The 27,579-nt window shown below is 39.2% G+C and overlaps 1 protein-coding gene across 3 annotated transcripts in view; it reads right to left on the minus strand.

The window, feature by feature from the left end:
• Nucleotides 1–27,579, minus strand: part of AGAP1 (ArfGAP with GTPase domain, ankyrin repeat and PH domain 1) — a 240,221-nt gene that overhangs the window by 165,426 nt on the left and 47,216 nt on the right. For all 3 annotated transcript variants that reach the window (XM_064452169.1, XM_064452170.1, XM_064452168.1), the window contains one exon: nucleotides 24,599–24,691. In XM_064452169.1, the coding sequence (XP_064308239.1) occupies nucleotides 24,599–24,691 (93 nt within the window). The remainder of the gene's footprint in view (nucleotides 1–24,598; nucleotides 24,692–27,579) is intronic.

The following is a 27,579-nucleotide window of genomic DNA, read 5'->3' on the forward strand; positions in this document are numbered from 1 at the left end:
TCTCATCTGTGTATTAGTGAAAAGTGACAGCAAGTTGTCTCCCTGAAGCCCTGCAAAATGGCAGCAGTATTCCCATCTGCAGGACTCTGCCGCTGAGAACAGAGGACCTTATACTAGTCCACCATTGATTTTCACTCTTCTCAGAAGTGATCCTCCAGCAACCTTTTCTTCCTATTTTAACTGACCTAGAAGAAGCTAAAAATCACTGAAATACAAACATATATGTCACTACTGCTCCAGAAGTGTCAATGTCAGCAATGTGTAAAACACGACTTCACTCACTAGATTACCTGAACACCACCTAGACTTATAAAATTAGAACACACATTGGAAAGACCTCTGGAGGTCATGCAGTCCAGCCCTCTGCTCAGAGCCAGGCCAACATGGATCAGGTTTAGGTTGTTATCTGGTTGTCTCTTGAGGAGTCATCTCCAAGTTACCCTTAGAGCCATGTCCAAGGATGGAGATTTCACAGCCCCTTTAGATATCTGCTCCAGTACTTGAATGTCCTCCTGGGGGGGGTGGAATTTCTGCATCTCTAATTGGAATTTCCCATCTTAACTCATGCCAAAACATAAGTCACAGAATTGCTTCCTTTACTCCTCCATTAGATGAATCAGTAAGCAGTGAGGTAGACAAAAATTTACTTTCCCATGCTTGGATAAAGTACACATCTTGCATAACTGAAAAGCTTCATAAACCGCAAGCAGCACAGCACAGCATCTGCAGGGTTGTAAGGCCCACTAGGACAACTGCTAAGCTATTACTCCAAAATGGAACAGGTTTGTTCTGCCATCAGTAATATATTTTATGCATTTACACTGTCATCTTAAATGGAGGTTAACTAATATATTACTGATTTAACTTTCAGTAAGATCCTAGAAAGGCACGTGTGTGCCCAGGGAAGCTTCTGCTGCTTGAGTCCAAAAAGAATTGAAGTTGAACTAAAAATGCACATTGCCAGTGAAATGACAAGGGAAAAGGAAAGCTTTACCAGTCTACTTGGAAATTAAGGAGACCTCAGAAGAATAATGCTTTATATATTTTAAAAAAGAATCAAGCCTTTCTTGCATCAAGACACTAAGTTACATTTTCTAGTGCTGCCAGTCAGATGAAGGAGAAACAGTGCTCATCTGAAGCCTGAAGTCAATATTGTAAGACACGGGAGTCTTCATCTCTAATTCAAAAACTCCAGATGAAGGGAAAACCCACAGACTTGCTTCTGAACATTTTTCTCCTCCAGCAGGTAAACCTGTCTAAAAAAACCCAGCTCAATGCCACAAGCCTACTGTAAACACAGCAAGAAAGCTCTTTTTCTCCAGTGCATCTGTAAAAGGACAGTACTTTCATAGAGGATAAATTCGACATCCAAATCCCCTTAATCTAGCTCAACAGGCAGAGAGACCAGACACCTTTTACAATCTTGATGCTTTTAAGATACATGTCTAAAGTTTCTACCTCTACTGCAAACAAACCAGTTCAACCCACAATATAAAGGAGACAAGGTCACCAAAAGAAACAGTGTAAAATCTAATTTATTTTCTTGGCATTGTTGCAGTGAACCGCACAGCAGAAGAAATTAAGGGTTCTTTGTAAGCGTCCCAACTTTCTGGAGAAATACATCATTTCTTTTACTAAATCTACCTTTTTAACCTCTTTGTTGCAAAGTGTCAGCAGCGTATCAGCACTGGGGAGAGTGACTAACACACAGAGCCTGCTTTGCGAGCTATCGGGAGTCCAATCTGGAGTTCACCTACACGTTAACTCCTACCGCTAATTCATCATCCCAGCACCCGACAGCTAGGCTGATTGTGAGCCTTACAGGACAATGAGGTCCTCGACTGACCACCAAAAATCAGCCCAAGGGAGGAGGGGTTGATGGGCACGGATCTGGAGAAGGCCTAAGATAAGTGCTGGCTGTCAGTGCAAGGACAAAGAAGGGCAGGCCCTGGGGAGAGAAAGGAGATAAAAAAAAATCTCGACAACTGCTTTATCTGATGAGGGTTATGGCTAATTAATTATAAACTCAATTACCTAACCCTTACTTCAGCAGTCTCTATTCATTAAGAGATAAAACCTGACTGACTGCTAACTTTCTCTCGCACACATGCACGCACAGCACCCTTACTTCGGATTTACACACTTTAGCGCACAATTTCTTGAAAAAGATCTCCAAAAGCCTTCGTATCTGTCAACTTTGTGCTCGCAGGATGGAAGATTTCTCCTTTTTTTCCCCCTACCACCCAAAGCACCCTCTGTTGCACAATGGGAGGGCCAAGCCTCCATGCTGTGCATTGGCATTTAAAAGCAAAAACCAGACATTAAACAATAGACATTACGGACATCAAAGCCCCGTTTCACAGCCAAGTTTCTGCCTCTGTGGGCTTCTGATCTAGCTCACATTTTAAATTGAGCTTTTAATTTTGGGTGCGAAAAGTTTGGTGGTGTAGCTCACCGGTATCAACTAAACATTATTCCTCCAAAGCTTAAAGGCAGCCAACAAAAATGAATTGCATTAAGAAATGAACTCTAAAAACCATTAGCCAAGTTAACGCCTGCTAATAATCCAAACTAAATTTTGCATGTAACGTATTAAAAATGTCTGTTTTATCGCTATTCAGATTCCACCTGCATTCCTGCAGTGCTTGGCCTCTCCTCCAGCTTAAGCCCTTGCCCCATTGTGTCATCTTGACATGAGCTCAAACAGCCTCACAGAATCAATCCTGGCCATTGAAAGAAGGCTCCTCTTAACCTCTTTCCAAAGACTGCAGACTTGTCTCGTTCTCACCTTTTGAATACACAGATATTCTCAAAATCCCTGTTTTACTCTGGTTGCCCTCTGTTCTAGCTTTTCCATTTCTACAGGATAATTTTTTTTACATTTTTGTTTTTATATGGGGGTTTCATATATATATGTGTGTGTGTATCTATATATACACCTATATATATACACACACACGAAACAACAAGGTGATCACACTCACATGATGTTTCATGCCATCTCAGAACTTAAGAGCGTAATTTCTTCTGATATGTAGAATGAAGGAACCTAGCTTTGTGTCTGTTACTACAGTAAGTCCTATTTCAAATTACTGTGAAGTATATTTCTCATATGACATTTTGGGTCATTACAAATGTACGGCCTTTTAGGTCCATTTTTCATACTTCGTATAAACCAAATGAAATAAGACCACCACAGTAAAATAAACAGGCCAGCCAATACACATTATGCAGGCTCTTCACTGCAAAGACATGATTATATGACAGTATTTAAAACTAATATTCTGGTCTTGGTTATTATTATTTGCTTTTGGTTATTACCTTATTAAAATGGATTTACTTTACTAAACTTATGGTTTTGGACTTGAATGATGCAATCCAATGGTTTATTTCACTCCTATGATGCTTACATGGAGCAATGTTTTTCTGAAACTTATTCCTGCATCTAGTTCCCTTCCTTGCTTGTCTTACTGATACATGAGACCTTCAGTGTATACTGACTTGCCCAGTTCAATCTTTGGAACCTTTCCTAAGCAGATAAAATTCCATACTTTCTCTCACCATAACCAATTTTAAATCCAATTATTTTCTTAGTATTTCATACTACTTCCTTGCTCCCCCTTCTGTGTTAAGTTGAAAAGCTTATGCCATGCTTTTACGGTCAAGTACTTTCCCCTGAAACATGTACATCTTTCTTTTTGGGTAATAGTTGTCACATGAATACTACAGTTGATCAACTCCTTGTGGTTCTTTTTAACTTCCAGTCATTTTTACTTGATGGCATATAGCACATTTCAAGAACATGCACGTCTGAATATTCTGCATTGTCTCTACTCACTTTGACCACCAATTCTGAGGATATTCCAAAATGTTCCATTAACGAGTTTTTTTAAGGCCATCTAATTCTCTTCAGCTCTCACTTAATTCTTCACCCATAAATGCAACTACATGTGATTTCTATATATTTTGAATAAAGATCCAGAGTTTTCTGTTTGTATTCTGAAAGATTAAAAAAGGCCTGCATTAGGTTTATTGCAAGTTATGCATCTGAAGTTTCCTAGGCTGCTGGAATCTCTGGTCAAATCTGAAACTCGAGCTGTTATGAAAGGTGGATACACCATCATCTTGTTTTATTTTCCCAGAATTGTAACAAATTCACAAAACTCCTACTCAGCAGAAAGTGAAGGAATGAGCACACACTGAGCAGAAAAAAGAAAAAAAAAGAACATCTTACTTGCTTCTAAGCTCCCTTCCACCACATTTCTTCCTCTTTTCTGTGGCCCTAAACTCTTCCCCGTTTTGGTATGCACATCTCCAGTACCCAGATCTAGTTGTGTTCTGACCTCACTTTTCAGTAATGTGTATGGAAAAGTTCCTTGCTCTCTCTTCATTCAGCTTTGCAAGTTGCTGCAAATACTGACCATTTTAAGTCTCTTTCCCCACACATATTCACTTTTATATAGTCCTATAACTTTTTATCTGAAGGAAGATGATTGCACTTTGAACAAATTACAGCTTAAAAAAAAAAAAGAAACAGTAAAAAATCCAATGCCATTTTCCGTCAACAATTTCACACAGCTATTTAACTTAAAAATATAAACTATGCTTGAAACAACCACACACACTGTAATACTGTTCTCTCAATTGCCTTCCCATCACACTAACAGTATTAGGAAAAAGGAAGACTTCTCCCATTCATCAATAGAGGAGTTATTCATCCGAAGTTTATTATCTCAGGTAATTTGATCAATACACTTCACCTTTATAGTACAGTTGTCCTTGTGAGCAAAGCATTTTGCGTTTTATAGTGAGATGGTTATTATGAAGGCTATTCATAGGGAAATTCTCTGCAGTTAAAAGTTTTTCCAATTAACTACATTTAACATCATTTAAGCCATAAAATGGTGGTTACATTTCACATCATGTTGTCTAAGTGTGGCAGTGCTTAGAAAGCAGTTAGCACACATTTGGCAAATACATCAACCAATACTTGGGAATGGAATTTGAGAAAACCCTGCCAGCAAATAGAGAGAGACCTTTTCAATACAAAGTCATGAATATGCACAAGGAATGCATGCATCAGAAGAAACCCTTTACAAAAATCGCGAAGAACAGCCGCAAAGGTTCCAAAACGCTAGGAATGCTCCCCAGGATCAATTCTTCTTTTACCTTTGTGCAATGTCAGCACTCTTTAATCATGTTTCTTTGTGAATTTTCTTATTTCTTTTCAATTGTGGTGTTTTTGTAATTGAGCTATGAACTTCCAATCAATTATGGCATGAGAACAAATTGTCTAACATCCTCTGGAATGAAGATCTCCAAAAACAACTGTCCTCACTCCATACCTGAAGTACGTAGTATCTGGAGGTACCTCCTCAGTTGCTAGCATTCAGCATAAGGTACCACCAAAGACAAGGAAAAATTCTTCAAAACACAAGCAAAATAACAAATTCTCATAGATCAGCTATTCTAAGGAGAGAAACCACTAAAAACTTGCTCAAAAATAAAAAATTTATTATTCCTTGTGAGATATACTCCGAACAAACTATTTCATTAAAGTTGTATCGACACTTGTAATTGGCCCTTGTTGGCCAATAGAAGGAGACATTTGCAACTTTTCCCAGGAAATTACATTCTAAATCCTTCATGAGGTGGACCTTGTCCTTTTCTGAAGAAACTTGATAGCAGTCTTTAGTATTCACTGGCATAATTAGGCCTGCAGTTAATTTCATTAAATTCTCTTGCTGCTAAATGAAGCAGATTATGAGACATCTTTTATTGCAAGGCATGAAATTACAGCCTGTCAGCTGCCAATGGTAGAGTAAAACTAATGAATTACAGGGTAAATAACACCAGAATTAACCAGCCAATTTAACATCGCAGAGAACAAAGTCATTTTTACTCAGAGCTCTGGCGAACACCACCACCGCCGGGATACCTTTCAGCTGAAAGGGAACCAACTCAAGGAGCCTCAAAACTAAATAACCAGGGAAAAGCCACACTTATTGTGCAGCAATGTTAGAAAGCCAACACTGCCAACAAGTTACTAGAAATTGGTCAGATAAATAATGGACACCGCATCGCTAAAATACTTAAATCGTGGTCTCTCCAAGTAGTTTGTGTTAATATATTATTCCTTACACACCCTAAGAAAAAGGGCAGATGCACATTAATTTGTTACTATTATAACTAGTTTAATGGCGACAGAGAGTACACAGAGTCCCCCATTAATGAGGGACAGATACACTATGGACAGATAATTACAGGAGATGGAAAAAAAGTGTAACTAACTGTTCCATTTCCCTTGCCTGTCCTTCCAAACCTCTAACACAAGGTACCGAGGGTGCCTCCTCTCTGTGCAGCACCCAAGGCCACCGTCCCCTGCTAGGAGAGCCGGATGGATGCTCTGCTGAATCCTGACCACAAGTCCCCTGAAGGTCTGACGGAAGAACTCTTCCCAACAAACTCATGAAGCTGTAGGCCTGTTAGACATGTCCACAATTATTTTTCAGACTGAGAGATCTGTTCTGTGCAGTGTGCAGGCAGGTGTCACACCGCCCTTTTTTTTTTTATTATTATTTTTATTTTTAAATTTTATTTAAAGATACCTGTACAGGGCACAAACCCCCTCAATGCACTTGTACTGAAATCTTGTTATCTGCTAACTGCCACGGGCCCCACATGTTTACACAGGAAAAGAACAGCAAGGTATATATTATCATTCATATAAAGAAGGGCAGTTACCTTAGTGCCTGAACAGCAGAAAGACTCATGCTTACAAAATTCAGACCATGCTGGTAAAAGTAAACGATAAAACCAAGGCAGACCACACAGCTGGTCCAAACAGAAATGTAAATACACACTTCATTTCACGTTAATTTCAAGCTTTTCTGTGGCTAACCCAAGGATTATTTTTCCTGCTGACATACGTGAGACTGTGAAAGGGCTGTATTAGCTAGAAAGCAGGCTGGCCCGAGTACAGAACAGCCTGGGTCAGCACCAGCACCTCCATCTATAGGGGACAGAGCTAAGGTTGCAATACCTGTGGCATTAGCAACAAAAGGGTCCATGGAGGGAGAAAGCCCATATTATTGAAAGGGCTGATTATTTCCTCATTTTGGCAAGCGTGCCAAATAACGATTAGCGTTATCAACTGTACACAAACCAAAAGCATTCTAAATTGGTGTTTCAAGTTGCGTTTTCATCAGGTTTCTAAAAGACAACACCTGAAGTCTCCTTTCCACTCCTTCATAACTTTAAGTTCAATGTCAACCAAGTTTGATGGAGGGGCAGGGATACTGAAGGGATGGTCTGACAAGTTTTGTTAGATTTTGTATTTGCCTGTAAGACAAAGTCCCTAAATTAGAAAGCAGACTGCAGTTAGAGCTTGGTCTATTCTGCTAGGAGGACAGACCATGAGCCTGCCTGCAGCTTGGTACCAGCCATAGCATGTCATTTCTTACCCCTCAAACAAGGCAACGTGAAAAAAATGCTGTAATTTGTGCCTTTGAAAAAAAAAAAAACCACAAAAAAACCAAAAACAAACCAACCAACCCCAGGAACTTCAGACCACAGCAACAGCGGGTTTAAGGATCATTGTTGATGGAAGACTGAAGATGCTGTGTAGAGGGTTCAGCTCATAGGAGTGGCGATCAACATGTTAGAGAGGAACATCACACAGAAAAAACCTTGTCTTCCGTGGTTTCACTGTTCATGGAGCATCTTGTTTATGCTCTCATTTGGGGATGCAAGGATCACATGTTGTTTGACTTCTATTTTTAATAGAAAACCTAAGAGACACTCGTTCATCTTCTAAAAAAAATTTAATTTTAAAATTCCAAATGTAAAAGACATTATCTATAAAACCTAGAACAACTAAAAGCAAACAATAAAAGAAAAACTACACAGCAGGATTCACTGGCTAGCAAAATTTCCTAGTCACTGATGACCCGTTGTCAGAAAAACCAAGAACTTCTACATCAAATAGATCCTTTTTGTAATAAAATTAGGCACTCTGCTACTTCTTCTGTAACACACAAAGCATACAAACACCTGTGGCACTAAATTATTCAAACCCATATAAGTAGCTGCAGGATCTTACAAAATAGCTTTGCTAAGGACAGCAGTGTACTTTTCTTTACATAGCACCTACTGAAATTTGTTTTGAAAATGTGTGAATAAATACACGTTATCTGGGAGTAAGATTTTTTTCCACTAGCTGGATCAGCAGAATCTTCAGGATTTTAGATTTTAAAAATTATCCTTATGCATGTTTCAGTGTTGGAGTGGGACTAGGGAAGAACAATGACCAAGGAACGCAAATCAGGCACCCAAACAATACTGTGCTATAGAAGAATAAAACTTCTCTGCCACGATTGCAAATGGCCTTCAAGTTTGGAGAAGAAATTACCTACACAAAAAGTATTCCTGCAAAAGAATAAAACTGAAGACAAACATGATTTTAGAAGTTACAATGCCTGAATTAAGATAGGCCTGTGTCTGCTGTGACTTCAGAAATGAGATTTCTCTTGCAGGCAGATCCTCCAAGCACACACATACATCTATTATACAGGAAAGACCTACTGCTCTCTGAAGCCTGTCTAGTATAACAGAACTCTCCAATCACCTTTGCTCAATCCAATATGTTAGGATTTCTTGTAAACTGATATTCAAGTGGAAAGTGGCCCTGGCCCATGTGGGTGTTCTGCGCTCTAGGCAGAGAGATGTTGACTCTCATAAGTCGCTCTTTGCTTACTCTCCACAGTTTCAAATGCCCATCATATGTATTTTAGACATTTTAACACCACCAGAACTATTCTGGACTGACAGCGATTCCTTGCCTTCAGATTTCCATAGAGGAAAAATCAGTGCTCTGACAGCATGCATGCATCAACCCTAATGCATTTGTTACTGAAATCCATAGGCTGAAAGCTCTTAAGACTGTTCAGTTAGAAACAGCTCAGAGGCATTGACAAGGTGCCGAAGTAGCAGAGCACCCAAGGCACCGATGCATTGCTTCAGGATAGCAATCGATCACCATGCTTCATGCTTAAAGACATCAACACCTTAGGAACCAGATGCCTCTAGGAACTGGTATGCCACTCTCAAAGATGCTCAAGGGTTTTAACATTACTGAAAATGTCACCTGGCTTTTACTCTCACTTCCTACCTCCTTCATAGTTTTTGTTCAATAATTTGCCCTCCTTCCTCCTACCTGTTTAATACAGATTTTGCTTCTCTTTGGTTCTCACATGGCTTCTCACAGCAGCATCACTTTCTGTTTGAGTTCTGTCCCTCTAGTTTTGTTATCCATCTCATGGCATTATTTCACCTTTTCTCTTACCTTTAAAAGCCCTTTGCTTTTGTCTGCCTCCTCACCTTCTGCAGAAGCAGGGAGCTTACAATCTTCATGCTCCATAAACATGTGAGAAACCTCTTGCTTCACTACATCACATCGACAGTAAGAAGTGTCACTTAATTTGAATTAAGTGTGACTTAATCTGTATCAGGAATTACTTACAGAAATCACCGTGCTGCAAGATTAAAGTGCTAACAACAGTGATTGTGCACGTATTATTTCTCACCTACAAATACAGTATCGCCATGAATTACAAATTGACAGCAACATTTGCTGTACAAAGGGCCAATTCATAAAGTACTCTGAAGAAGTTCTTAGCCATGCCATTAGCTTAAACAAAACTGACATGTCAATCTTCAAAATGTTGAGTACACTTCAGCAATGGATGGATGCACATGCTCTCTTAATGCAGTAGAAAGGGTTTGCACAGCTCATCTCATCTGCCAGACATGGTGCTGGAAATCTGAAAATCTATGTACTTCAGGAGACATAGCTCACACACACACAAAAATATACACATATATTTTAAGAATCAGACTTCAGTATGTATTTTACATGAAGCACACCAACCATACATATTTCTACCCTTACTCACTCTGCATCCTGAGAACAATTTGTTCTAATCACCCAGTTTACTCACTATTCTGCTTTCATTCTAGGATTTTCAGTATATCTGTCTTCCCATAAAAAGTTGGTTATCTTTTTTTCTTTTTTCATTTGGCCGTGAAACAGCTTGTAAAATTTTGATTCCTAAAGTGATGATACCTGCCTTCTTAAACAGTCCCTATTCTCCTCTGTTCCAATGTACTGCTCACTTTCAGACAACAGAATTTCTAAACAATTCAACTACTTTCTCTGTTATTTTAATTGAGTTTTCTTTCCAATACCTCCTGCATGCAAAGATTTCTTAATTTCCCCCCGCTGAAATATTCACACGAGAAGAGAACATTAGATGTTAATCTAGCTACTTGATTTGTAGCAGTTCTCCAGTTCTCTACCCAACCATTTAAATACTGTCATTCATAATAGGGTGATATACTGTACTATAAACCCTTTTGCAAATGGTACGTCTTGGTATTTTTCTTTTGTGACAAAGAATCGTATTAGTTATAAAGGAGGAAAGAAATGTACTCAGTGCTCAGACTTACCTACAGAATCTCACTCTCTCAACAGTTTCCCCCCCTTTTTAAAAGAAAATCCAAGTCACTAGGCTTATATTGTTTCCTTACAGAGAACGTTATACAGTCTGATGGCCCCCAAAGTCCAGAAGCTTTCTCTTAGCACGAAGCCTAAAATAGTCTCCTCCTTATCACCCCGTACCTGTGCATGTCTCTCAGAGCATAGGAGCAACACTTCTTTTTCCTGGCAAACACACTTTAGATTCCTATGTATAATTACAACTGCTCTGTAGTAGCTTAGCTAAACTGTCTGTAATTAGCCCTCTAATCTTATAAACAGTGATCTGAAATGGGAACTCACATCACTACTGCTCACATGCCCTGATTACCATCATGGCCAGTGGAAAACACCTTTAGCCAGAGACTGATCTGGCTTTAGAACCACAGAGGTGGGATTCTCCCCTCAGCACTGCCTTGAACCCTTTGCCTAATCAGTGTGTCTAACAAGCTTGTATGCTTCTTGCAGCATATGACTCTCAAATGGCCCACACGTCGTTCCCAACACTCGAGTTGGATCTCCTTTATGCTGTGATCCAATGGCTTTTTATCCTCAAAGCATAGCCACCATTTGCATTCACTTCTCAGACAGAAACCCAGTTGAACTCACAGGCACTTGTCACCTCCAGATCTATCTCACCAAGAGTACATGAGAGAAACCTGGCATGGGTTTCAGAGGGAAAGCCACCCAATTTCCCCATGCAGCAGCCTACTGCAAACATGGCTACAATTGTGAGTGCCTGTTCCAACGTAACACATGCACAGCTTCCTGTTGCTGGGGGTCATTGCAGCAGCATCTTGGTGAGAAATCATCAGCTTATAAAGACAGGATATCTTCCAAACTTGGGTTAAACCAGCAAAAGTTTGGGCAGCTGGGTTTTAACTCAAGTTAGCCTGAGTTCACCTCCCATTCTAGTTTGTTCTACCACATTGCCCTTTTTTCATAGTTATTTTAAGCAAGGATGAATATACACTTTTTAAAGCAGACATGTAGCACTGATAAGAGACAGCACCCAGTGCTTCATGCAGAATTTGCTATCAATAGCGAACATGAAGGAACAAGGGAAGACAGGTGCGAGTACTTAGGACAGACTAGGATGATTTGGTTTCTATTAAGTGACTCGTGTCTTTACAAGTCAAATCTCATTTCATTCAGTCACCAACTCCAGTCATTGTCCCCTTTCCGATGTGCCTCTCTACTGGTGCTTCAGCTTTAGCCTAGGGATGCCTGACATGATTGCTGTGTACTTGCTTGTGCTTCCAACACTATCATTAATGGCACTGCTGAATGGAACCAGCCCTAGAGCTGAACAAAGCTCCATCCTCCTTGCAGCCAGCTCAGACTGTGGCCTGGCTGTAGCTTTTGTTTACGATCTTACAGACTGTTTTCAACCCACATTGCAGTTTTTAGCCAAGCACATTTGGATAAACTCTCAATTAAGACGAAGTGAGGCAATATCAAAATGCTTTACTAAAATTCAAATATTTTACATCTGTTACGTTTGCTTGATGCACTTATTTTGAAATTCTATCAAAAAAGCAATCCAGTTTTTCTGGCAAGTTTTACTCTATATAAACCATTTTCTGTATTCCTAATGGTTATATTAAGCCACTCAGGAAAACTAAATCCTGCAGCTGCATGTTTGCATTACTTTTGTCTTCTCCCTAGTACTAGTTACAAGGCTCATTTCAAGCGTTACAGCTCTAGGAAACTGTAAGTGAAACACATCCGTGTTATCTGAGCATATCATTCATCTCCAATTTATTGTAACGTGAAGAATTCTTTATAATAAACACAACATTCAGTTATATGATTTTTCTCCATGTTCTAATTAATGGAAAATAACCTCAGATTTTAAGAATTGCACTACTGAATTATACCCTTTAAATTCAAAATATTTAAGTGCCAACATCTGGCCTGTCTGCTGACATTGCTCTAAAGATGTGTTGATAATTACTGCAGTCAGAAAGCTTTTGAAGAATAAAAGTAGAATTAGAGAAAACAGTATTTTAACAAAAAATGCAAGGACTTTCATTGTGGGTGTTTCAAAGATTGATAATAAAGCAGTTACATTTATCAGAGTACTTACATTTCAAAGGCCCCCTGCCCCACCCCCCCCAAAGAGCAATATTCCTTCTTCATGCTACTACCTTTAATTTGCCATCGCTCGTTATACCCTGGATAAATGCTTGCTCACAAGTGTCAAATACAAACAGTTCAAATACTAAACACTGCGAATGCTTTTTTTTTTAAATAAAAACAAAAATAAAAACAAGAAACAAGGGGTGTCAGACCAGCACCCCTGATTTGGATTCACATGCAATTACCACACAATTAGAAGGTAGCAAAAGAATTATGAAAATATTCAGACTGCCCAAAGTTTTCCTCATTCAAAAAAATTAGGCTAAAGGGCTTTAAATGCGTGCTGTTCAGTTTACTCTTTTGATTGCTTTACCACTATGTAAATCAATTTGTTAATGTTCCTTACAAAATGCATGAGCCAGTTATACTGACAAACACACAAAGCTCATTCGTAATTAGTAGTTAATTAGTAAGAAGGAACAGATGCTGTTAGAGTTTCAGCAGGCGAACAGGTTCTGTAAACAATGCTTATAAATCTAAATGAATTTATTAACCACAATGCAACTGTCAACATTTTGCTGGCAACCATACAAATATGGTGGAATCCCCAAAACATCTTTACAACATATTAATAATCATTGTGTCAACCGAAGTCTATCAGGCAGCCTGACTTGCTAACTGTCATAAGCTTTCTACTTAATCTTGTTATGTCACTTCTCCAGCCTAATTCCTCACGCCCTCAGAGGAAGAGCTCCAGTCACCAAAGTTAGCCCAGATGCACAGGGACTCACTTCCAACACACAGCAGCCTCTCGAAAAACCGGCATTTTTGCAAGAGGAATGTTTGGTTTGCACCAGTACCTTGAACAAGCTTCCACGAACTGAAAACCAACAAGCAGTAGGCACAGCTCTGAAAGCACATCTTGGTCCTGAAGAGCTTGCAGTCATTTTCTTTACATTATCTCTCAATGAGAGATCACTACTATGAAGGCATCTCCAGATCTCACCCACTAAAAATAACTAAAAATCAATACTTCCCAGTCTCCATTTATAAAATCGTGCACTCAATAAGCCACCAAGTGATGTTGTAGGGTTTTGGTGGTTTTTTTTCCTTTTTATTTTTGTTGTTGGGTTTTTGTGGGTTTTTTTAAATTATTTTTTTATTATCTAGGTAGATGTACATGGGTCAGATAAAAAGAATGCCTCTTGCAGACATTTTCTAGATGCAACTATTAAAACAGTATCTAGACACAACCACCTTGAGTCAAAGGCTTTTGGCCAGGGGCCAGTTATTAGCCTAAGGGCAACAATGAAGATACCTTAGTGACCTCATTGCTGTCAATCTCTGCATGTCACATTGAGATGCCACCTTGATATATTACACCATTTCAGCACTGAAAAATTCTAATAAATTTTTTAAAGTCGTATTATGGCTTTCTTTATTGATGCTCTTTTTTACATCCACATTGCTTTCGATCATTCCCTCCTCCTCTCCCCCAAAGTATTCTGACACCTCTTCACCGCATTCTGTACTCGCTTTCAATACGCACTCTAGGATTTGCAATGCACAGGCACACAGAACAGGATGAAAACACCCCAAGTGTATTAAATTCTCCAAAGCTTCACAGGATAAACTGCTTGACTTGCTTCCTGTAGGCCCCAGTCCTACTCACAACTAAAAGCACGGAGATCGAGGGAGCCCATTCTCTGCTGGCATCAAGGACCGGGCAGAAGAAGGTGAGGATGTTCATGGTAGAGCCTCAGAAAAAGCCAAATACTCTCTCCCTTCTCTTATGAACAGAGCACTGGAAAACAGATCCTTGACTGGTTTATCCTAAAGAGCAGCATCTGCTGCTTTTATACAGATGTAGTCAGGTGGATTTTTTTGCCTGTTTTTTTCAAAATTAAGTTTTTATAGAAGAGAAGCTCCTGCCTTACTATTTCTGTAGAGACTGACAGGGGGAGGAGAGTGCCAGTAAGACCTTTTTCCATTCTCTTCCCACAGTCTCTCAAAGGATACTTAACCTGATCAACACACTGTTCCAAACAAAAGTTGGAATATCTCCTTTTGAATCTAGAGGATGCGCAGGAGCTATAATCGCACCTGATGTGTCAGCTTGGAAACCATTAGCTACTAGTCAAACCCAGAAGTTCTTCCTTATCTCTTTTAAGAAACAAGTAAGAGCACTACATTTGGATAGGATTAAAAAAAAATAGAGAGGATGAAGTTGAATACCTGGTACTAGCGATCATAAGCAATCTTTGAGTTCTTACGGCATTTACATGGGTATCAAAACATCAAGCAAGCAAAATGTTGCATATTTTCTCCTGACGTTGTTTTATAGTATTACCTTCCATCACTGTCCTAAAAAGCAGCATTCTTCTTTTGCTCACTTCGGAGGTTGTGTCATACGGATGGATTATTGTTTTTGAAATTGTGTGCCCCCTGCCAAAATCAACACTAATAAACATTTAAATACATTTCTTTATTAAGTAAAATTCAGTAAAGAATAGAATACTATGTTTACTACCAAATGCACGGTACCACAAAGACAATTGTTTCAGCTGGGAATGGTTATTAAGCAAGCCACCCTGAAATGAAACCGATTAATTCATTCACAAACCGCCACCTTGTTTCCATTATGAGGACCAGGGGCTCCCATTTAAAAAAAATCAAGTAAAAAAATGACAGAAGGCTAATTTCTCTGAAAAAATTATTAATATCATCTCATTTATAGATCTTTAGATGTTTGAAAGCAATATACACATCAATGCCGACCGCAATTTTAGGAAAAAAAGCATTACTGTAAGGCCTCTAACAACTCTTGTACATCACATCACCTTGACAGCCTACCAAGCATTACTTGGAATTTGATAAAATGATGACTTTACGCCTGTGGAGCAGCTGCAGGCTGCTCACCTTGGTCTTAGCACGCTTGGGATTACCTCTCTGCAACTATTGCAGGCAGAAATAAAATAAGGGCAATTTACAGGACGGGAGACAGAAAACTTAGGTTTTAGGGAATCTCAAATACCAGGAGACCAATTAACAGAAACATGGGAGAAATTCAATCCTTATAAGCCAAAGACCCAAATTCCAGCTTTCTCCTGCAACCCTCAGACATCTCAGGAAAGGAAAAGAGCAGAATCCAGAAAGCAGGAGGAAGCAGGTGACTCTGTGGGACAGACTGACTGACAGACAAGGAAGAAAATAGAATTGTCTCACTCTAAGAGATGCTGAGGTTCTTGCCCAGGCCTGCCGCCTGCTTTGGCCATGGGCCACAAGGGGCCGTTCCTTTGGACTGCCAGGTAGAAACCTTAACCTCGGGCAGGGGAGGGGGGTTTAATGCCTGGAGCTCGCAGGGTTGTGCCAGCTGTCCAACAGAGCAGTGCGCAGAGCCAAACCGCATGGCGTTCTCATCTCCCTCCACCGTTTGGTATCAGAGAGATATAAATTAAAACAAGCTTCCTGGAACTGCAAAAAAGTCCACTAAACCCAGGAACTTTTAAATGCTATTTTATTCCCAATACTTAGGACTACTGCCTTTCTCAGGACAGTATCTGAAAATCATCAACAGTAAACCACACAAAATCGGCTTTTGCAGTCAAATGAAACATTATTCCAGGCAGGTACACATAGCTGTAGTCTTTCCTCTGATGTAAGGGCACATTTGATCTAATTGGAAAAAATATTTCAAGTGCACTGGGAATAGTCACTGTTAACTGAATACAACAACGAAAAAGGAAAAAAGAGCATGCAGACCCGAGGGAATTACCAAATCAATTAACAACTAATTCAGGAACTAATTTCTGTATTGCCTCTTAGCACAAAACTGTATCTTTAATTTCTCCTGCAATAAGCATCACCATGATAGTCCTAACACACTCTGACGCTTTAAATGAGTTTACAAGTATCTCTTTTTGATTGGCTATATAACATTATTTCTTCACAGTTCAGTGCAACCATAGCCAAGTGCTCTGAAATATTTAATTATACTGGTAGCTACCAGTTAACAATTTACAGAACCCACAGTGAGTACAAAACATTTTATAACTAGTAATCAGCTAATTAAAAACACAGCAAAATGTGTATGTTCTGATTATAAACAATTGCGGAGGAATTACACAGAAGATTTCAGCACTAAGAGTATTTGGCTAAAAACCATACCCTTGTGTTTGTACAAGCAGATCTGGATACTGATTACTGTGATTAGACAGAAGTGTGACAGAGGAAATTACACCTCACGATAGATATAAATAAAAAAAACTCTGTCATCTGCCAGTCCTTGTAAATCACAAAATTTCTGAGTTTTGGAAAGCCACCCTCCAGAGACACCGACACTGGCTTGCGAACAACTATCTAGAAGCCTACATGAGCATCAATAAATAAAAAACAAAGCAGTAGTAGTTTTGGTCAATACTTTGGCATAGAAGACGGAGCAGAAGCAGCATCACAGTGTCTTGGGTCTCTGTGTCAATGGAGAAGGGGTTTGGGCGCAGGAGCTCTGCAGGTAGCAACAGCACAGAAAGGCGCACTGCAGAAGACATGCATAACGAAGGCAAGTAAATCCTAGAGCTGTGTGCACCCTTCAGATGTTTGCTGCTATTCTTCTTTCAAAATGCTTTTGGTGATTACATGCATTAGCCATTCTTATTTCAAAGTGTAACCTGATTTTGAATGCAGATAGAAGAGAGAAGCCATAGGATAAGCCCTAGCTCTCAGTAATGGGTCGCAGGGCCTGCTAGTGCACTAGCTGTAGCACTGTGCGTCCGTCCTGCTCTTCCTATACTGTTTTTTTTTCACTCTGTCAAGTCAGATAAATTAAACAAGAATAGATACTAAGATGGTTGCTTATTTGTTCTCTCTTTTGGTAGACTCAAACTAAACATTTACATTTAGGAAAGCTGCTGCAAAAAGCATTTGTTGTTTATGACGATGGTGAGTCTCGGGTCTGACACTTGCCTGAAGCACTACAGTGCTCTTCTGCTAGCGAGGAGGAATAAGGACATCAGTTTGACTGGCTAGACATGGCAGACGATCTCTTTTCAAAACCTATTTCCAAGACACTGCCATACTTGCTGAAATACTCTAACAGCTGTACAGACAGCCCTGGGTATTTTAGGGGAAAACAGATTTCAGGTATGAAGTCCTTTCTGGTTCAATGGGAAGGACCAAGATAACATAGCATCATGTGTTATTCCACACAACAATTGTGTAACCGGTACTGTACACATAAACGTCCCAGCTAGAGCTAAAAATTACCAAAGGAAAAGGAAGTTAGAAGAAAAGCACTAGTCAAGCAGAGGCAGGACTGACCTGCACCTGTAGGGAACTGAAGAGAAGAAGGAGGCTAAGCGGCACAGAGCAGTAGGCAGGCAAGAGGTCAGAAAGGTAACATGGAGCAAAGTTCATTAAAACCCAAATTAACCTTTGAAAACCTCTTTTTGAAATCGAGCAATGAAGACTGATAGGGAATAAATGAGTTACAGTCCCACCTATTAGCGTTAAGAGGTTACAAAAAGACAACTCTGGAAATGTAATAATCAGAACTACGGGAAGAAATGCAAATGGATAGTCTAAGCTTGACGTGCTGAAGGAAGGACGGAAGGATGGACAGACGGAAGGATGGAAGGACAGAAGGACGGAAGGACGGAAGGAAGGACGGAAAAAGGTTGGTACCAGAAGATCCTGCCTTACCTTGCAGGTCTCTTCCTCACTCTCCACAGCACAGATGGCCACCGCAAAGCGTTCGATTGGTCAGGCTGGAAGAGGCATGCTGCTCAAGTTGAGTAGCAAAGCTTCTCCCCAGACACATGTCAAGAGTGACTGCAAAGACAGTCTAATAAAAACAAAGATTGCGATAAACTACACTGAAATCCTCTTCCTTCTGTTTTCAGGCACTTAAAGTGCTCAGGCGAGGGGCTGCCGTGCAGGTGTTGGCAATCTCAGAATGCCCAGGTAAGACTAGGTTGCTAAAAAAATTGTCCAGAAATAAACCAATCCCCAACTTCCCAGAGATTCTTCCACAGAGCAGCACACAGACTGCATATTAAAAGAGTTCAGTAGCAAAAACCTTAATTAAATAAAAATCTGGTATTTTCACTTTTTTAAGTACATCATAAAAAGAGCACAGACTTTTCCCTGAATAGGAAAGTTTTTGACAAATTGCTTCAGTTATATTCTTCTACGGCTAAGGCACTTGGAAAAGGATTGAAAATTAACAACGCAATGGCCAGGCTTGAAGCAAACCAAAATTAACAGGAAATTCTTGGGAATGCACAGCTTGATATAAAAGTTACTTTAAAAAAAAGCTGACAAGGGATTGTAAGTTGCAACACAACCTCTCAAATATTTCTGAAGTTATTTAACCAAAGCGACATTTTTTTCATGCAAAGTTTGACATTTGTTGAAAGCATTTTCAAATAGTTACATCTGCCAAGTTTAACACTATTTTTTGCAAAATTCAGATGTATGTTGTGAAGTTCCAGTTTTGTTTACACCCATCTTAAGGAAAAACTGCAACTTGTGCATCCAGGAACCAAACTCTTCTTCCTGAAAAGCAAATCAGTGATGCCACCCTCATTTGCTGACAAAGCCTCTATTGTAGCCCCAACCTAAAAAAATACTTGCCATTTTTAGTTCAGAATAAAGGCCCAAAAAAAAAAAGACAAAAACCCGTATTTTCATTAAGATTACTTTTATGTACTTATATGCGCCAAGCGTAGGCAAAGAAGCTCATTTGAAATATCACCTAAAAGTAAAGCCCAAATAAGATCAGACTTTCTCCATTAATACAGCCATTTGCAAACTGAGATTCTGAAGTTCACCTTTGCAAGTCATGGATGGCAAATTTTTCACTGTGTCATCAGCGTAACATTAACTATTAGAACAGTTATTTTTAAGCCAGAGTTCGAGTTTGCTATTCCTAAATGATGCAGGAATTTGGGGGCACAAGAGGTTCAGCACCTCCCAGGGTAAGCCAAGGGTTGAGGCAACCTGTCAAAATCTATTTTGACCAGCTTTTGGCGAAAGAACAGTCAAGGTTATATAGTTGGACTATATAACAATATGAGCATCTGTGATTAAGTGCAAATGGCAAACAGAAGAAGGTCTGAAAGCACAAACTCAAGGCCAGCTCTTACGTATTTATTTACACTCTAATCTGGGGGGGATGAGTGCAGGAGAGGAAAAAAAGGAGGGAAAAAAAAAAAGCAAGAGCACACAGCTGCCATCCCAAAAACAGACCTCCCATCTGCCACCCACGATTTGCATGTCACCTTCTCCAGGCTCATTTGTACTTCATTAACTGCCATTGACTTAACAAGATTTATGCAAATGACACCATAGGAGCTCGCTAACTCCCACTGCAATCAAGTGATTATGTATGTACAATTCTCCACAGCAATGAAAAATTAATACATGACAAGCCCACTCACCGCTGAGCTGAGCTTCTTGCTTTTATTTTTCTTGTTGTGCTTTTTTTTTTATTTGAATATGCCCTGCTGATAAAAGATTTAGCAAGACCACGGAAAATAAAGTACTCTTCCCAAAATGCTACAACACCCACCATCCCAGAAAGTATGTCACCCTAAACTATACGGCCGAAAACGTGCTTCAAAATATTCACTCAGGCTACCAGGAACAAGTCTTCGTTTTCAGAATAAATGGTTCTGGACAGAGGATACTCCAAAGAGAGTAAGCCATTCACCCTAAGTTTGCTTTAAGGTAGTATAAGAAATGCTACAGAAGATAGTTTAAGTATTTTTACTTTAACTGCCTCTTTCTCAGAAGTACAGAACTTTCTATGGATTTTAACTTTGGGCTAATACTGCTCCAGACATTTTCTGACTCCATTTGATTAGTAGAGACATTTAAATAGCACACAAGTTAGACTTTTTGTCTTTTTGGAAAATTATGGCATTCACAGTTCTCAAAGGATGCTAAGATCACAGGATTTAAGGCATGCTCATACTGCTACGCATGCAGAAGGTGTTTGTACCTCCCCAGGAAACTGGCCTTCCCAAAATTTCACTCACCTTAGAATATTTTGGCAGAAGTTTGGCGTTTTAAAAACATGCCTGCTTTTCATTGCCTACATTTTGGGTTTCTGCTGGAAGCTAGAAGGTTCATCAGAACAGTTTTATATGGCTTAGCCCAATAAAGCCATATTTAGCGCTGCAGTGAAAAGTGATTTTTAACATTTAGAAAGGACAGAAAGAGTAAGAACATTAACTCCTTTCAACCAGATTTCTTTCAGGAAAAAAGCTCTGAAGGAGCAAGCCGCTTCCTTCGAAGGAAACATGCCATTTACAGTTTTGACTATTTACCCCAAACCTTCAGAAATTCAGGGACAGAGAAGAGGAATTCAGGAGCAGGCTGCAACTCCTGGCTTCTTTTGACCAAAACCCACACCAAACTCTAGCAGCCATGCAGGCCAGTATCTGGGTCCCAGAAAGGCTAAAATACAGAATTATAAGCAACTCTTTATGCTGGCATAGCTCACTTCACAAGATGTGTATGTGTATTTAGAGAGAAACCAAGAGAGAAATGAAATGTCTCTAGAAAACCCCCATGCCTGTACCAGTTTAAACTGTCTCCAGACATACCAAAGCATGAATGTGGCGACAGATATCAACTATAGTTATGTTGGTTCAACAGCTGCAATACAGTCCTGATCTCTGAAAAAAAAAAAACCAGTAGCTGAGATCAATGACAAACTCCTCATCATCACATTTTCTACACTTCCTAGAGAGCTGACTTTTTTCACATACTTATTCTGTGCTCTCCCCATCATACACAAACATACTTGACTACTATCAGCTCTTCGTCCCCCCTTTCATGTGTGCCTCTAGTGCTGGAAGAGATTTCATTTTTTTTCTCAAACCCAGAACATTTCCAATCTCCAGTTAAACTAGTTTTGGTTTTGTGCAATTTTCTTTTGTTGTTCTTTTGGGGTTTTTTTTTTGTTTTAAAGTGGGCAAACAGTATTCCTGATTTTTTGGAGACCCTGGGTAGATAAGAACAACCCACAGGCACCATAAAATACATGGATAACCAAGCCATTGATTTCAACATCTGAATAGTAAGACTTTTCTTTTTTCTATTCACTTTTTTGTAATTACCTTTTTTTCAAGTAGCAGTGAACTGAGAACACAAAATCCACTCTATCTGAGTTTCAACCATAAGTTTTTCTTTCTTCCCCTCCTCCCTGCTTTGGTAAATCTGCGAATAAGCTAAACCAACGGAAGTGAAACATGGATCTGCAAGTATGAGCTTGGACTTCTGCCTCACACCAGAAACACAGCTTTGCCAGAAGTATTGCTACCATGCACATAGAATAAGAACCTACAGAGAATAAAACAAAGTCCTGACAACAGATATCAAAAAGGCTTGTTCCCTGCACGCTTTTGAAGATGTCCCAAAGACATAAAGAAGAGTAAGTGCATGAAGCTGGCAAAGGCATTTTGCTTAACAGCAGATTAAAGAAGTCAGAGAACATTTAACATAACTGGAGGTTATCCCGATTCTAGCACGGGGTAGCGCAGCAATGGGACTTTTGGGCTAATAGGATGACAAACACTGGAAAACACAGTGACAAAAAGATTAAAAAGTCTTTTAATGATACAATAAGCAGCTCTTTTACAGCAAGGCCATGAATACTACAATCTGCTTTACTTCCTGAAAAAATTCAGTTCTACCTTTACACTGATAGGAGCTCTCCATCTAAATAGTGGGTAGAAAAAAAAGCTATCCCCTAGTCAAACCTCAGGAGCCATTTCTCCTTGAAACAGTGTAGTTTGTAACCAAAGACCAGTTCAAACTGATGCATATTTTTTAACTGTAATGAAACATTGTCAGTATGAATCCATACAGTATTTCAATTTTTAATTAAATGTTTCCACATCAAAAAAGTATTTTTTCCTACTCCACCTTCTTTTGCTTCAATTGCTAGGTGCCGCTGGTCTCCTACACTTTACTGAAGACCATCTAGAAAGCAGAAAATCAGTGATGTCCAAAATCCACTCTCTTGACACGTAAGTGTGATGTGAAATACCACTGAGAGCAGCCATCCTGTAACACTGCCTGCCATTCAACCTCCCTTCTTGTAGCACCCTTCCAAAACTGGGATCAATAAGATGTAACTGCTGACTACAGACCTGCTCAAATATTTGCTGAGAATTGCTTGTATGTGGTGAAATGAAATTACCATAATTGGGATTAATAACGATAGTACGCGTTCCCAAAAGATTGGCCATACTCAGTATACAAGTAAGGGTTGCAGCAATAATTTTTCAATACAGGAATTCAAGAGATTGAAGAGGATATTTCATTATAACATGGTACAGTGCAATCACACCTAAAATGCTTATCTTAAAATACTCTTCCTACAAGTGTATTTTTAATCAAATTAATTTTATACAACAGCGTTTTAGAAAAGAACAGTATGTATGCCTTGAATAAATATTGAAAAGTATATTCCTCAGTTTTTACATTCTCAGCTGCATTCACAGACACTTCTGTTTAATTAGCATTACCCAAAAGAATTCCAGCCGGTCTAACCCATCTCATACCATACAAAAGCTGCAGAAAAAAAATTTGTAGCTTGTTTTAAATGCCTGGAATCTCCTCCCCTGAAGGCAGAGCCAAATACCGAGCTTATCTGGTTTCAAACTGCTCTTCTGAATCGCAGTGTGTTTGATTAAAATTTGTCTACTAGATTCACAGACACGACAGCACTTTTGCTGCCTGACGGTCCCAAAACGTCCTTTTAAGTGCCTTGGAGAAAGAAAAAATCACTGCACATAATTAAGGGTACAAAATCATCTCCCCCTTACTTCCAAAAAGAAAAAAAAAACAACAAACAAACCCACAAACTCACCAATGCACATAAACCCACCCCCAAACAGGAGACCCAGGGCTACCTGACAAGATGAAGCATGGACTGTGGAAAGACTAGAAGAGGCAAGTGACCCTTCTAGAGAGTAGGAAAGCCACCAAAAGAAACTGGAAACAACTGCGTGGGAAGAAAACAAGATCCTTTCCCTCGGCACTTTCACTGTCTTCAGCACAGTAACTCACACAAAAGTAAATACCTGCAAACACTATTGCAGAAACTATTTGTAAAGCATCCCATACAAATGCTTAGCGTGGTGTCCTTAACTGCGTGAATTCAGTGTAATTTAATTTCAGAACGTAAATGATCTCATTCACCCAAATACTTCGCATTAGATGCCAGTATCGCTTCTGCCTTTCAAAAGAGTGTTCACAGCTACCATTTAGCATTGAGTTTCCAGGCTAATGAAAGTGCATCTAGGCTAGTAAAACAGACCAAAACAAATCCTTGAATTCAAGTCCTGTTGTGTAATGAGGAAGTTTAATTAAGGCCACACATTACAGCTGTAAACGTTCTCTTATATAATAAGGTCTAAATGAAACTGAACCTAATCAAAGTTACAATTCCTTCATTAGCAAATTACAAACAAGAGCGCACAGCTGACACACCGGCTATGATTATCACAACTAATTGCCTCGTTGTTACAAACCAGCCTGAAACTGTGTTCAGATGTCCGTCTGCAGTAGCAAATTAGGGCCACATCAGGCTATTTCTGCGATCACAAGGGGCTCTTGTAGAGCGATCTGATTTACCCCGCCGACTGGCAGCACACGGCCCAATCAAAGCCCCCTCTACAAAGGCAGCTTTGAAGCCAGCACAGCCTAGAAACCCGCTCCATATGCAGGCCGGCAGACTGCACTTCATTAGGCCTGTTGTCACATTTTCCCTCTTCTTATTCTAATGATCCTATTTTAATACACATAGGAACCTCTCCTAATTGATGTCAAGTGAGTGACTTCCACATTCATCACCAGAGCACATCAAACGCGTCTTGGCACACAGGCGCCATCAGAGTGCTTAAGACCCAAGGTGTGTCTCCAACTATGGAAAGAAGGAAAAAAAAAAAAAAAAAAGTATTTCGGTATTACCTGTTTAATTGGGATTGCGCGACCGCTTCCAATGCTATCTGTTCTGCTCTCCAGGACCTTCTTCTCTTTGTCTGGGTCACTCCCTTTCCGAGACTGCAGAGCAAAAAGAAAGTTTGTGCTCCATTAAATGTAGCAGTTCATACAGAGGACTTTTTTTTAAATTTTTTTTTAAAGCAATTAAAAGAAAATATTTTGACACATAAATATAGACTCAAAGGGTCCAGGTTAGAATCTACAAAAGTACACAACCATCGCAAAATCTGAATACTGAAATAGCGCCTGTAATTTTCAGCCATCCACTTGTTTGAAATAGCATTTGGGTTTAAAGAGTTACAGTTTCACTGCCTGAAGACCCAGTGGATCAGAGGACATGTTTCTGAAGTCTCCAACAGCAGCTCCAAAGAGGAATGAAGGATCCAGCTTCTCATTAAAAAATAGGCTATATACATGCATACATTTAAGTTACATCTGTGCAGTTTTTAGAATTGTTATGAACTACTTAGAAACGTGATTTTATGATGCTGGTTTTGATCATATTGACTTTACCTTTTTATTTTTTTTCTACTTTTGGATGGTTAGAAAGTTGGAATTGCAAGAAAAGGTAGCGATTGATGCTGAAAAAAGTTACCTGAACACAATGAAGAAAAATCAGCGTGAGGAAAATCTAACCAATGTTTAGAACTTGAATTGCCTGATCTTGGCTTTCTCTAACCCTAGAAGAACCCTAGGAGTAAGCTCACAGTGCTCACTTCATGACTTTATAAAGTTATATAGTAATTTTAAGAAGTTATTCAGATTCCAGTCCACTATTGTGAAAGAACGCACGAGCATAATGATTATGACAGATTTATTTTATTACAAAAAGACCTGAGAGTCATCCTCCTTAATAACTGAACTGACAAGTGACAACCTCACTCCATTACTTTTCAATAGGAACATTACTCATACAATATCAGAAACGGGAAAACATTTCCATGTGCTTTTCAAATCAGAGATAATATAAGAAACGAATACATCTGCGATGTCCAGTACCACAATGGGAACTTAATGAAAACCAGAGCGACACAAGATCCCACTTTTCATTTTCAGCGGAAAGAGATGTTTGAAAGACACTGAAATTAGGAGCACGATGAGGATCGTGGAGAGCTAATACTCTTTTTCCATATTATAGGAAGGGGTGGAAGGAAATTAAAAAAAAAATATCCCCAAAGCAGTTGCCTTCGGGGTGAGAGGAGGGAAGCGGAGGGAGAAAACCCACAGAGGAGGACTTCAAGTAGCACCATTCTAAGCAACACATTTACCCAGCAGGGATCCCGTGCTGCTTTCCCTGCTCCACCGGGAGCGGGCTCCTGTCACTAGTTACTATGGTTCAGGGCAATGGAATGGCGTGCTGGGGAATTAAACAAAGAATAAATGAAAGAAAGCAAAACAAGTGGGAGGGATGAAATCCAGTGTTCAGGATAACTATTGTTCCTCGTCCTTCAAGACAGATTTCTGAATCTGAAAGTGCCACTTCCCAATAATACAAGGCAAAACAATGCTTCAATGGCGCAAAGCGCCTGTAAGTGACATTTTAAAGAAACTCAGTGAAGGTAGCCAAATCCTTGGGATGGAAGCTGTCAACTTGAATGTTTCTTTTTTATTTGACTTTTTTAAAGAAAGGATCCTGCTTCTGAAAAGCAATCTAAATATCTACACGCTATTTCTTGTTTTTATTTTTAAATCGTTACATTTTCCATTCCATAAAAGTAACTGCATCTGGGAATAATACATTGCACATAGAAGGGAAATATCTATATGCAAAATATTGTCAAATGCCAAAACTATAGAAGCATAGGAATTTCTGTTAGGCAAATTCTGTTCTAGTTGCTTGTAATCACAGAATACATAAAATTTTCAAGCGGAGAATCTTAGCAGGCTCTGCTATTTATAAAGACAAATCCTGCAGTGAAATAGAGATATATTCTGATCTTTTATGCTTTTGTACCTATGACACACACAATGCATCTCACATCCAATTGTGTGAAAAAATAGACTCTAAACCATACTGGATCAACATTTGCTAGGACTTTTTCTGGTGTCACATTGACACATTAAGTTTTTCTATTTAGAACTTCATTCAAGTGAACCGGAAAAAGCCCCCAAAAATTAAAACACTTGCATGAATATAATTTGACTCATTTCCCCTTTGCACTGGAAACTGTATGCAGACTTATGTCAACGTAAATCCCTACCCAAGTTAGGTCTGTGAAATAAGATTTAGTCCCAGAGGGATATAGCAGCTGAGTTGAGGCACAACCAGAATCCAACATCAGCACACCAGAGAGCCCGAAAAGCAAGAATACCGATCTCTAATAGTAGGTACTGGGACAGAGAGTTCATTTTAACTTTAAAAAAAACAAGAAGAGTCTTGCCTGCAATTCTGCAAAGACGTAAAAGGTAATATTGAAAATACAAAAGGAGATGCATCTTATTGTACCAGAAGTTCACTCACGCCATATGGGACTGTACCCAGTTACAATCAGTTCTTTGCTGAAGTGGACCTCATATGCAGCTTAAACCCCTACCTGACCATACACTATTATTTAGTTGTCCCTTTTAATACAGTGCATAAAACAAAGGACATTCACCCTTCTGCTAATAATTGATCTCTTTTATCACCTAAGTAGAAAGCCAGCTATTGCAACAATAGCTTCACAGCAAATATTAATATTCAAAATAAAAAAGATCAGATATTGCATTTAATGCACTTAAACATGAACATGCTTAAAATTCTCAATCCTAGCCCAACTCAAAAGCTATAACTGACTTAAGAAAAATCGTATCTGTTTTCTACTCAACCTCCTTTTCTTCCAACACTAACAGATCTTAATGTAGGAAACTAAACATATTACCTATGCTAGATAACAAGGGGTAATTTGCAATAACAGAAATATATTTAATTCTGTAAGTGATAAAGACATAAGTAAGTAACAGGCTAG

This window comes from Phalacrocorax carbo, chromosome 5 (genome assembly GCF_963921805.1).
Source record: "Phalacrocorax carbo chromosome 5, bPhaCar2.1, whole genome shotgun sequence".
NCBI lineage: Eukaryota > Metazoa > Chordata > Aves > Suliformes > Phalacrocoracidae > Phalacrocorax > Phalacrocorax carbo.